This window comes from Euphorbia lathyris, chromosome 4, assembly GCF_963576675.1.
Source record: "Euphorbia lathyris chromosome 4, ddEupLath1.1, whole genome shotgun sequence".
NCBI classification, from domain to species: Eukaryota; Viridiplantae; Streptophyta; class Magnoliopsida; order Malpighiales; family Euphorbiaceae; genus Euphorbia; species Euphorbia lathyris.
The window spans coordinates 4066339-4079709 of NC_088913.1; the positions used below are offsets into that span (position 1 = coordinate 4066339).

The 13371-nt window shown below is 36.7% G+C and overlaps 2 protein-coding genes across 2 annotated transcripts; both read left to right on the top strand.

The window, feature by feature from the left end:
* Positions 1-809: 809 nt before the first annotated feature.
* Positions 810-8822, top strand: LOC136227146 (protein disulfide-isomerase SCO2). Its single transcript, XM_066015842.1, has 3 exons — positions 810-1315; positions 3786-3912; positions 8541-8822. Exons 1-3 carry the CDS (start codon positions 896-898, stop codon positions 8603-8605), a joined length of 612 nt encoding a protein of 203 aa, XP_065871914.1. The 5' UTR covers positions 810-895; the 3' UTR covers positions 8606-8822.
* A 58-nt stretch (positions 8823-8880) lies between these two features.
* LOC136227145 (calmodulin-like protein 30) lies at positions 8881-9703 on the top strand. The gene has a single exon (XM_066015840.1). The coding sequence runs from the start codon at positions 8881-8883 to the stop codon at positions 9601-9603; it is 723 nt and encodes a 240-aa protein (XP_065871912.1). The 3' UTR covers positions 9604-9703.
* The last annotated feature ends 3668 nt before the right edge of the window (positions 9704-13371 follow it).

The following is a 13371-nucleotide window of genomic DNA, read 5'->3' on the forward strand; positions in this document are numbered from 1 at the left end:
TATGAAAAAGACTAAATTTTATTTTATTTTCATAAAAATACACGTGGTAGCCATACGTGGATGGCATATGTCAGTTTGGTCAGAAATCTGAATTGACTATAATAATAACGCGTCACATATATCATAATTTTGATTTTTTTTTAATCATTGAAATGGTAAGAGTTGCCCAATTGAGGAGATTGAACTTTACTCATTTTAACATTGTGGCCACTAAATTTCTATTCTTTAACGGTAGGGCCACTGAACTTTATTTTTGTTTTAACACCGGTGATCATTGGAATTTAACTAATTCATAAAAATGACCGATAACGATCTCAAAATTAAAATATTCAATGATTAAAGTTGTTCAGAACGACATTTACCATGAAACCACATTTTTTATTTTCCGAAATTACCTTTTTTGAAGTTTTCTCTCTCTAAAAGTTCACTCTTTCAAAACGAATATTTTCAAGAATTAAAGTTCTTTAGAATATCATTAACTCTTCGAATTTTTTATTTTAAGACCATCAGCGGTCGTTTTGAGATGTTGAGTAGCCATAAGTGTGAAAAAGTGTAAAATTCAGTGGTCATAGCATTAAAAATTGAAGTTTAATGTCCGCAATATGAAAATGGGTAAAATTCAGTGGCCATAAGTGCATTTTACCAAAAAAAAAAAATTGAAACTTTGGAAAAGAAAATATATTCGCGACTATAAGTTGAACTCTTTTTTTTTTTTTTTTTTTTTTGATAAAACTATAAGTTGAACTTTGAAGAAGAAGAAAGTCAAAGCTTTGACTTTGGCCTCATTCATGTATAGGCCCCCACATTCTGCAATAAGGAAAAAATCCAAATTTCAATTTTTACTCTTATCTCCGCCCCCAAATTCTCTCTTCCTCTACTTCTCCGTCACCGGCAAATGCTACCAATTAACCCTACCTCTCTCTTCTTCCCTTCTACGCCACCTCCCCTTCTATCTCTCCCTTCCACCACCACCACCACCACCTCTCACCGGTATTACGCTGCCGGCGACCTTCGAATAGGCCACACATTTCCCCGGCTGTTCCAATTAACATCATCCGCTGCAGACGCCGCCGGAAGCATCCGAATTGGGCAGGAATCGGAGGGAAATTCGCCGTCTCCGTCCTCCTCTGTTGGTGATAGTGGCAGAAGCAGCGGGATTAGGGTGAATGCTAAAGATAAGAAATGGTCTAGACCTAGAGAGAGCTATTTGACTGATAATGAAGATGCCCTTCCTCTTCCTATGACTTATCCAGATACTAAACCTGTTTCTCCGGCGGAAATTGATAAACGGCTTAGCTGTGATGCTGAAATTCAGGTGAATTCCTTGTTGCTCGTCATTCATTGTTTTGGATATTGTTGATAAATGTAGAATTGAGGTTTTTTGTTTATGAAATGATTGACATTGTTCTTGAACAATTGGGTCTGGTTAAATGCACCATTGGTCATAGGGATGTAAACCCGGCCGGGCAGGGACCCAGTCCCCTACTAGTCAGGGTTTCACCATCCCCTACCTGCCAGCTAAACGGGTACAAACTTATCCCCATCCCAATTCCGCTGGTAATCCCCATTTATAAATGTTACAAAAATGTTATCCATATTCCCCGGGAATCACCTTTGAAAATCAGTAAAGACGTCCAAGAAACATTGGCTAATAATACCAAGTATTAATAACCATTCTCAAATTTTTCAAATAAAAAGAATAAAAATTGAAACAACCAACTATCTAATTAAAATATATTTAAATCATCCAAAAAAATCAATTATAAATAATTGGGGATCCTCATTGGGGATTAACGGGACAGGGACGGGGATCCCACGGGATGGGGATAGCTTTCCCCATCCTCATCATGGGGGACAAAAGTATCCCCATCCCCGTCCAATGGGGATCCTTATCGGGGATTCCCCGTCCCTATCGGGGCGGGTCACCGATGGAGACGTGGAATCTCCACCCCATTTGCATCCCTAATTGGTCACTGTAGTTTCATGATTGTCTCGAAATATTTACTCAACTTCAATTTGTTTGAATAAAATCATTTAATTTTTGAATTCGGTCTCAATTAAGTCCTTGCCGCGAATAAAGACACTGAAACTATGGTGTGGCTTCCACCTTGTCTAGTCAACTTCAATTTGTTTCAATAAAATCGGTTACTTTTGAATTTTGTCTCGGTTAAATCACTCCGACACGGGAAAAAAGACAATGAAAATACGAGACTTAATACATATTTACACCCTTAAACTTGGCAAGTTTTGCCTATTGGCAGCCTGAACTTTTTAAATAACCTATCACACATTTATAGTTGGCTTTAAAAACCTATCGGACACCTGTAGTTGGTTTTAAAAACCTATTACACACCTAAAGTTGGCTCATTCGGACCTTTTGTATACAAAATCGTTGATCTCTCATCTTTGACATATGAGATGATAGATCAACGATTTTGTATGTAAAAGGTCCGAATGAGCCAACTTTAGGTGTGTGATGGGTTTTTAAAACCAACTATAGGTATGTGATAGGTTTTTAAAACCAACTATAAGTGTGTGATAGGCTATTTAAAAAGTTTAGGGTGCCAATAAGCAAAACTTGCCAAGTTTAAGGGTGTAAATAAGTATTAAGCCAAAATATGATGTAGATTCCACATCATCACTAGTCAACTTTTACCGCTGACCGAAACGACGTGTGGGCTGCCACCTAACCAACACGTATCGTTTCGGTCAGGTAGGTGTCAAACACGTATCGCTTCGATCAGCAATGAAAGTTGATTACTGCTGATGTGGTAGCCATGCCACTTTTTCGGTACTTTTTTTGCTATTGAAGTTGACGGAATGACTTTATTGAGATGAAATTCGAAGTTGAATAATTTTATTGAGCCAAATTGAAGTTGAGTGAGCATTTTGAAACAATTAGTTTAGTAACCAACTATGTATCTAACCCAGTTGGGTATGGGTATTTGACCAACTATGCATCATCACTAGTCAACTTTTACTGCCAACCGAAACGACATGTGGACTGCCACATAACCAACACGTATCGTTTCGGTCAGGTAGGTGTCAGTCACGTGTCGCTTTGGTCACCAATGAAAGTTGATTACTGGTGATGTGGCAGCCACGTCACTTTTTCGGTTTTTTTGCTCTTGAAGTCGTCGGAGTGACTTAATTGAGATAAAATTCGAAGTTGAATAATTTAATTAAGACAAATTGAAGTTGAGTGACCATTTTAAACAATTACAAGAGTATAGTGACCAACTGTGTATCTAACCCAGCTGGGTCTGGGTATTTGAGGCTTTGAATTAGTTTGAAACTATATTGATAGAAACTTTGATTTTAAATATATATTAAGAATCGATTGGCCTGTTAGTTTAAGGATGTTACTACGTTCTTAACAGAGTTATAAACAATCTATTAAAACATACAAAACTTGTTTGGAATATCTGATATGATAGTTATAAACAATATATGATAGTAAAATAACGGCCAAACTGGTGCATTCAAATGTTTTGTAAGTTAGAGATAAATTTGATCTTGCTTGGAAACCAACCTTAAGTAAATTTTACCATTTTGTTCATTAAGGATAGATATACGCTTCTCCAAAAACGAGAGGAACAAATTTGGATCTTATCACTATATTTTGTAATCTTCTACAAGCTTTCAAAACGAAAAAATTTCTTTTTTGTATATAACTTCCTATATTGTTTTTAAATATTGTTTCTCGGTATCCGTTTTCGTATATTAAAGAATTGAAACAGTACTTGCTTCATTTTTTAGATCTGAATCAAATTTTGTTGAAATAGGATTGTAGGGTGATGGTTTATGAATGGACTGGGAAGTGCAATAGTTGTCAAGGCTCTGGATATGTTAGCTACTATAATAAAAGAGGAAAGGAGACTCTCTGCAAATGCATACCTTGCCATGGAATTGGTATTTCTTTCTTCCCCCATATATTTCTGTTTTCTATATGTTAAAAAAGTAAGATTTTGATTATATATCTGATTGCCTTGTTCTATTCAGAGAATACAGATACTTAAATTAGTGCAATTTAACAATTGTAGTTAAAAATATTGTTAGATAGCTTAATTAGGCATCTATATCTAGACCTGGCAACTATATTGCACGGAAACTCTTCTTCATTAGTGTTTCCGCGTTCGTATCCGTTTCTTTCCGTTTCCTAGCTAATTTTTCTTAGAAATAACTTTTCCTGGTATCCGTTTCCATTTCGTTTCCCGTTTCCGTACAACATAGCCTGGCAATTTTCACGTTTGAGTCGTGTTCGTATCGTGTCATTTTCGGGTTCGTGTTAAAAAGAGTAAACTCAAACCAAATCCAAAAACTTTTGTGTCACAATCGTGTTAACTTGTTCATGTTAGTGTCGATTTCGTGTCGTGTTTTCGGGTTACATGTGATTTTGTTATGCAAATATATTAATGATAAGTTTTAAAAATATAAGAAGATATTGTACTATTTTTAAATACTTTATGTCATTTTTAAATTAATATGTTAATACTAACCATCGAAAAGTCCGCTAATATCAAATTAAGGGGGGTCATGCAATGTGTTTATAACAATTTAGGAGCTTCGAATCATATTTGCAAGTAATAATTATAATTTTATTATCTTTATTAATAAAGTGACGTATAAAAACACGAGAATATCACAATAATTTTAAATATTCGTGTCATTTCGTGTTGTTTCCGGGTTAGCATATCAACCAACCCAACCCGACCCAAAAATTTGCGTGTCAACTCAAAAATGACACATTACCTACTAAGCTGAACCCAAACACTAAAATTACGTGTCGATTTCGTGTCATGCAATTGGGTCGTATGTACTTTTGCTACCTCTAGCTATATCACTCCTTATATATGTGAGGCAATCCTCCTCCTTTGAGGTACCTTTGAGGATGAGTTAAGTTAAGCCTTTGTTTACGTGGTATCTCTCTAGGTGATTCTGGCCGTGAAGAATAGTTGTTAATAGCGCACCAAAGGTGCCAGGCCAGCACCTCACCACCCTCAATGACGGGCACAGTCACCCTGGCATGCACCGTGCGTCTTTAATGACTATGGCGTGAGGGAAGTCTCTTAAGATTTCACACGTTGCTTAATTAAAGAGCTGAATGACTTTTTATATATGCGAGACAATCCTCCTCTTTTGAGGTACTTTGGGAAATGAGTTAGGCTTTTGTTTACTTGGCACCAGAACTTTGTATTCAAAGTTGGGTCCTTTATGGATATTTAGTTCATGTTCCACACGGTTTTGGGGGGTGAGGAGGGGTTCGTGTTAAATTACCTAAATACCGCACATTGCTTAATTAGGGAGCTATATGGCTCGTTATGTGAGACAATCCTTCTCGTTTATGGTATCTTTTGGAATAAGTTAGGCCAGGACTTTGTTTACAAATATGTAGGTTAGAAATAAAGAATCTTCTGACTAATGTTTTGACATTTGCAAGTTAAAATATGTTCACTGTTTTAACAATTTAACACCTTATAAATGAACTTGGAACAGCTTGACTAGTCAAGCTATATTGCACGGAAACTCTTCTTCATTAGCGTTTTGAGTTTCGAGTTCGTTTCCATTTCTTTTCTGTTTCATAGCTAAATTTTCTAGTTTGATGTGAAGTTTCATCTTTGATTGTTAAGTGGTATGAGGTGTAAATTACTCTCATAGCCCCTCAACTTTTCCCTTATTTTCATTATAATCCATGAACTTCAAAACCGAATATTAAAGTCTCTAAACTTTGCATTTTACTAACATAATGACCATTTTTACCGTTTTACGATTGATTAAAATGACCACTCTAGTAGCAGGTAACCTTCTGTTGTAAAGCTGGTAGAAATAGGGGGTGTTTGGTAGCTGCTTTTCGACCTCCTGTTTGCCTTTTCACTTTGAAAAGGAGAGTTTAAGGTGTTTGGTTAGACACCTCCTGTTTGCCTTTTGTAGCCTAAAAGTAGCTTTTTATAAAAGCAGGGAATCCCTGCTTTTTGGAACAACAGCTTTTTCAAACAGCAACATAACAGGAAACAACAAATAGCAACAGCAAACAGCAGATAAAACAAACAGACCAATAATAATCTAAGCAACTTTAACTCTTAAAGTTTTTGGTTTTAAATTCATTTAGGTATTGTTTGGTTAGGAGATAAAAAAAATGGTTGTTTAGAGAGAGAAAGTTCTGAAAATAGTCATTTTGGAAAATTGAAAATGTGGTGTCAATAAAATATCAGGTAAGGAGAAAAAATTGTTGGAAAATAAAATATTTTCCGATATTTGGCTACAACAGAAGGTACAATATCTGAGCGACACGACATCTTGCGCCAAATATCTGACACGACATCTGGCCCAAGTTCTTCCTACAAGGAACAATATCTGTCACCTTCTAATTACTGTTTTGCCACTACCCTTTATTTACTGGACTGCCATTACTCTTCCCTACCCCTATTTTACCCCTAGTGGTTAAACTATCCTTAAAACCCTAGCATGGGTTTTTAGTCTTTTGTTATGTAATTTGGGGAAGGTATAAAAGCTTCCTCTTTTGTAAAGAGACACAACTTTGATATTATTTGAAATACAAGCCTCCATTGGAGCAAGTATTTATTCCTTTGGGTTAATCAAACCTTCAAGCTAGTTTTGAGAAGATTGTGTTCTTTGTCGGTTTAAGACTAAAACCGTCCTCATCAACTTTAATCTACGTCAAAAAGATTCAAAAGAGAAACATTTTCCTCACTTTTTTTCATATATTTTTCTGTTTGACTAATCTAAAATTTTCCCGTTGACTTATTTTTCTTTGCAAACGAACACTGGAAAATTAGGAAAATATTTTCCTGCACAATATTTTTTGGCAAACAAGCTTGACCCTAAACAACTTTAATTCTTGGACTTTTCCATTTCAAGGTCGCCAATGATCATTTTGAGATCTTTTTCTTTCATAAGAGGCTTTTATGTTAGTAAAGGATAGAATTAGGGACTTTTATGTCCGTTTTTTAAGTTCATGGGCTATAAAGAAAGTAAGCCAAAGTTGAGGGGGCATGGGTGTAAGTTACCCCCACATTGCATTATGTCTTCTAATTATTTCAAAAGTATATCTAGGAATTTAGGAATTTTTCTCTGGAAGTAGACCAGAATTGATATTGTAGGAATTTAGGGGAATTTGAGATCCAACACTTTTTTTTGAGATAACCCAACTTTTCTTTCTGGGATAAGGTGCAAAAATACCCCTAACTTTGACAGTCAAGAGCAATTTTACCCTTAACGGTGGCAATTAAACGTAATTTTACACCTAATGTTGGGAAATTGTCTTAATTTAAGACATCATTCATCAAATTGTCTCTCAATCATGAATCTTGTCATCTCCACTACATACGCAAGTCATTCTATCACTAAACATATTGATCCAGAACACGGGAACAAAATACGCGTGTTTTTTATTGTCTTCAATTTACCCAATTTGCCAACGCGAAGGGTGAAATTACTTTTGGTTGCCAACGTTATAGGTTAAAATTGCTCTTCGCTATCAACGTTGATAGCATTTTTACACCTTATCCCGATCTTTTTCCTTTACTTTTCGGAGGCAGTGTGCCACCAGCATCTGCATTTACTACTTTTAGAGCCAACCAAAATTTTAAACTTATAGTAGTTTTTACAGACCTGTATTACCATATCCTAGACCTGTTCATGGGCTGGGCCGGGCTGGGCTTGGGCTGGGCCTAAGCGGGCTTGTTACATAATTGCTTTGTCCAAGCCCAACTTAGCCCGTACTATATTTACATCGGGCTCGGGCCGGGCTGGGCCAAGCTAAAAGAACTAATTCCCAAGCCCAACCCGGCCCGACCCAACTAATCTTTATATTTTTTTTTAAATTAAAATTAAACTAAAAAAATTATACTATAAATATAAATAATACAATACAATGAACTAAACTTTAGAGGATTACTCCAATAAAAATCAATTAACGCCATCCTAAATAAAAAAAAATACTCATTTGATAGTAATAAATAAAACAATAATAAAAAAATATGTACATGTTCATCAATTCTAAAAGATATATGGTTTGGAAATTTTTATGTTGATGAAATTTAAAATTTTTATTTTTGGAATATAAAGTTTATTAAACTATAAAATTTATTAAATTAAAGTTATTATTAAAATTTCGGGCCGGGCTGGGTTGGGCTTGGGTTTTGAGACAAATCCCAAGCCCAACCTACTATGTATTCGGGCCTAAGCGGGCTTGGGCCGGGTCGGGCCTATTACGAAACATATACGTCCAAGCCCAATCTTTGAAGAGTGGGCTTGGACGGGCTGGGCGGGCCAATGGGCTTTTGAACAGGTCTACCATATCCTGCAATTAAATTAGCAACTGGGGCTGCCAGGAATCGAACCCTGGACCACTGGGTCAAACTGGCTCTGATACCATGTCATGGAACCAATTTAACTAAAAGCTCAAGCTTATAGTTAAAGGTCCACTTCATATTAACATCTGACACAATCTTTCTGTTTCTTGTTATGTTTTTTGTTCGCGGGTTAGAAATCGTTACTTAATATTTCTATTCCCACAGGATACGTGCAGAAGCTAACAGCTCGAAAGGACATTGATGTAATGGAGGATCTGGATAATGGATAGCCAGTTCTTTTCTTACTCCAGGGAGTATTTTGATAATTACTTTTACCAAATGTAGTCTTTACGTTACGTCTTTCGCCTTTCATTTATACCCGCGAATTCACATTTATAGAGAATAAAAGTAGACAGACATTCTTAAAAGAACAAGTGCTGCAAAGTGATTCATAGATTTCATTGTGATTTTTGAAAACAATCAAAGAATCTATTCCATTCTTTTGCTTATCCTTATCTATGTGTATAAATATATATATATATATGCTTTCAGAATCTTTCTTTCCATGGTTGACAAGTTGCTCCGGAATCAAGCTATCTTTTCGCTTTATTGGTCTTTAAATTCAGACCAACGTTTCATACTTTTTTATATATCTGTTCGTCGAGAATGGATAAACGTTTTGTGTATTTGCTGTGAAAACTGCTGTGAAAACAAAGACATCGTTGCAGAAATGTCGAACCTTAGTTTTCTAGAGTTCCAATACAAGCTTTCTCGAAACAGGCTTCTGCGAAAGCCATCCCGATTATTCTCATCCCGTGACAGGAAAAACTCCGCCTCATCCTCGCCTACTTTCCAGCCGAATTTGAGTGAGATGAGGCAAGTTTTCAACAAGTTTGACACCAACAGAGATGGGAAAATTTCCCAGCAGGAGTACCGGGCTACACTTAGAGCTCTCGGACAGGATAAGACGGTAGGAGATGTACCGAAGATTTTCCAGGTGGTTGATTTAGACGGAGATGGATTTATCGATTTCAAGGAGTTCGTTGAAGCTCAGAAGAAAGGGGGCATTAAAACAGCTGATATTCAGAGTGCTTTCTGCGCTTTCGATGTGAATGGAGACGGGAAGATAACTGCCGAGGAACTTATGGACGTACTCAGACGACTTGGGGAGCGATGTAGCTTGGAAGATTGCCGGAGAATGGTCCGGGGAGTTGATTCCGATGGGGATGGTATGGTTGATATGGATGAGTTTGTAACTATGATGACTAAAACTATGTTGCTTGGTTAGGAGGAATAATATATGTGATATGAGAGCTTTTTTCTTTATGTAATGTCTGGTTTTATTTTATGAAGTTCATGTAATAAATAATTAAAGGTGTTTTTATTTTCATCTTTTCTAATCTTTTGTTCTCTATTTTTTTAATTATTTTTTAATATGTAATTTAGTGCGTGTTTGGTTCTCCTTTTTATATATTTTGATTATTATTTTAATTTGTGCGTGTTTGATTTTTTTTTTTTGTACTTTTTATTATTATTATTTTAGTCCCAGTAGTAGATATATAAAAAAAAAAAACATAGGGGTTAGTTCTAAAAAACCTCCGGTGTTACACTGATTTGTAGATGACGTCTTATGGTTGTTGTCACAAATCCAGGATTTTCTTTTAAGGCTCTGAAAAAAAAAAAACTGAAGTAAATATTATTAAACTGAATTGAATTCTATTGAAACTGAAATAATAATATAATCTTTTAAAAAAAACAATAATTAAAGTAAAAATTTTATAAAAATAATAATGGTTCTAATAATAATAATAATGAAAATATAAAAACTAATTATAATTATAATAAGTAATGATAAGTTATTGAATTGATTGATACTAAAAAATTAAGTAATAAAGAATAGAGTTTAACATATGTGACAACTTATTTTTATTTAAATTATTTTTCTCTTTTTGACTTTTTAAAAATCAGAATTAAATTTTTATAAATTTTTTTATTTTCTCTTTCCTACTCCTTTCATCTTCTTCCTTCTCTTTCTTTTTTTTTTCTCATCTCTCTTTTAAAAAAATCCTAAGAATTCCTTAAAAAAGGAATTTCAGGAACTCCATGAAATTCCTTAAATAATTCCAAGGAAATTCCTAAATTTCATGGAAATTTTGGAATTTTTTTTAAAGAAATTTCATGGAATTTTTTCTAAAAGAAAAAAAGAAGTGAGAAGAAAAATAAAGGAAAAGAATGAAGGATTTCTATAATGAAAAAAAAAGTGGGTTACTAAACTCAGCCCCACTTTCACACTTCCAGCCCCGGAAAAAGACGTAACCGCCCTTTAACCAAAAACTGAAAACTTCAATCCCTCCCAAACTCTCTCAAAGTCTCCCAAATACATTTTCATCCGAATCAAAGACAACACGTTTGATGGAAGGCAATCCGTTATCACCGGGAGGAGACGGAGTGATGCTGTGTCTGAATTCGAGGTATTTTTCCGATTGAACTTCCTTGCATTTCTGTAATTTGAATTAAAAAAAATCTGGTTCGGCACTCGGGCGTGTGAGCATCACGCCTCACCATGTGGTGGGGCGTATGAGTATCACGCCCCACCACATGGTGGGACGTGATAGCCACACGCCCCACCATGAGGTGGGACGTGATGTTCATACGCCCCACCACATGGTGAGGCGTGATGCTCATACGCCCCACCGCATGGTCGAGCGTGATACTCATACGCCCCACCACATGGTGAGGCGTGATGCTCACACGTCCGAGCATATTTGTGGCTGTTTTTCGGGTTTAGACACCGAAACGCTATAGAAATGTCACGTTTTGGAATGTAATGTTCGTTATTTATCATTTACAGGAGGTTTCGTGGGAAGAATTTGACGGAAACGGCATAGATTACAGTTCGCAGTTTTTTCCCAAACAAACGTTTCAAACATATCATGAAGCTGTTAACTGGGCAAAACAGACGGCAATTGGGATCGGGTTCGAGTTAACCACAGCGTCGCACAAGACGAGGCGCAAGTCAAAGTGGATATTGGTTAAATGTGCTCGTGGTGTTAAGAATTATAAAAGGAAAAAGGATATGGATACGGATGTTATACTACGGAAGAATACAAAAACAAAGTACTGTGGTTGCAAATTCCAGATAAAGGTTATGGAAATCGCTGAATTGGGCGGTTGGGTGGTGAATGGGATTCCTAGAGATAGAGGACAGCACTGTCATCAGTTGGCTGTATATCGTCAGGGCTACAGACAGATGAGCGGACTAAGCCCGGCTTTCAAAAAACTTGTTCGTGAAATGAGTTCAGCTCAAGCTAAGCCTTGTGCTATTTTTGATGCAATCAAAGAAAAACATCTGAAGGATTGCCCGACACAAAGACATATCTATAATTACAGAGAGAAAATCAGGACTGAGAGCTTTGAGAGTCGGGATGTAATCGGTCAGTTTTATCGGCTTGCTATAGATAAGGACTACATACATTGGCGCAAGCGGTGCCGGGCAGCAATGTCGTGACTCACTTATTTATGGCACATCCAACATCGATCACACTGTTCCAATCTTATTACTTGTTTGTTGGTATAGATTCAACATATAAAACAAACAAGTATAAGATGTCATTCTTTGAAATCATTGGAATGACGCCTTCAAACAAAAACTTCTCGATCGCCTATGCAATCATGAAGGATGAAACTGAGGGTAGTTATATGTGGGTGTTACAAAAATTGAAGCTTTTGCTCCAACCTGATGTGCATCCGACAGCCATTGCTACAGACCGGGAGTTAGGACTGATGCGGCCGGTTCGTGAGGTATTTCCTCATAGTCATCATTTATTGTGCACATGGCATATTAATAAAGATGTGGAGGATAGAGTAGGCAAGTTGTGTGGAATGAAGAGGTTTGGTGAAATTTTTAAGAATTCCAAATGGAAACATATAATTGAAGCCCCGACAGTAGCCGAATATGAGGCGGCAGTGGTAGCCATGAAGAATACTACTGCCAACTGGCCTCATGTGATAGAGTACGTGGAGACCACATGGCTAGTGCATAAAGAGAAGTTTTGTCGAGCATGGACGAACAAGGTGTTGCACTTAGGAAACACCACAACCTGTCGAGTGGAGAGTTCATATGCACAGTTGAAACAGTGGTTGAATTCATCTACTGGTGCACTCGATACAGTGTGGGCGAAGGTGCACAAGGACATTGAGGCTCAGATCGAGGCGATCAAGTAAGACATTTATTCTGTTATTTGTTTTAATCTTTTAAAATTTAATACATTAGTTTTGTAATCCTTCGCTGTATATAATCAGATACTCACTCGAGGACTCGAGAAGAAGATCTGCGGTGAATCACTATGGAGCACCTTTCATGTATCTCGACTTACACGTTTCACATTACTGCTTGGCTGTATTAAATGCTGAGCTCAAGCGAATGCACGGATTGAGTATGGATGTGGTAAGTGAATGCGGATGCGTGTTGCCCATGACTCATGGCATTCCCTGTGCATGTGAGCTTAAAACATATATTGACACAGATGAATCGATCCGTGTTGACCGCATCCATCCTTTTTGGAGATCTCTTGCGTTTGAAGGGTTGAGTGACATACCAGTTACTGCTCCAGTATATGCTGATGGGTCTGAGGATCACTGATTTTTTCAATCTCTTGTGGAAAAGGTTGAAAAATTAGATCCTTCAATGGTGCGTAGCATATCGATGTACATTCATGATCAGATAAACCCGGAACAGAGTGGCTTCAAAGAACCTGAGGTCAAAGACACTGTTAGGGGTAGACCAAAGGGAAATTCATCGACGAAACGAAATCCGAGTGCATTGGAGTACAGTCAGGCACCACGAGGTCGAGCACGGTCCTCAAGTTCGAGGAGTAGTCGTAGTCGAGGCCGTTCCTCATCCTCATCTGTGCATAACAGCCAGATACCGGGTATATTTTATTTCATTTATATATATGTTGAAGTTAAAGTAAATATATTTTTATTGATAAATTTCATATATTAATATTTTCAGTCGGATTTGATGCGGATATCGCCGGTTACCACCATTTACATC

Excerpts from the sequence above, each read along its gene's own strand:
- LOC136227146 (XM_066015842.1), top strand. The coding sequence starts at position 896 with ATGCTACCAATTAACCCTACCTCTCTCTTCTTCCCTTCTACGCCACCT. Across the intron at positions 1,316-3,785 it reads GCTGTGATGCTGAAATTCAG|GATTGTAGGGTGATGGTTTA; the intron begins GTGAATTCCTTG and ends TTGTTGAAATAG. Across the intron at positions 3,913-8,540 it reads CATACCTTGCCATGGAATTG|GATACGTGCAGAAGCTAACA; the intron begins GTATTTCTTTCT and ends CTATTCCCACAG.
- LOC136227145 (XM_066015840.1), top strand. The coding sequence starts at position 8,881 with ATGGTTGACAAGTTGCTCCGGAATCAAGCTATCTTTTCGCTTTATTGG.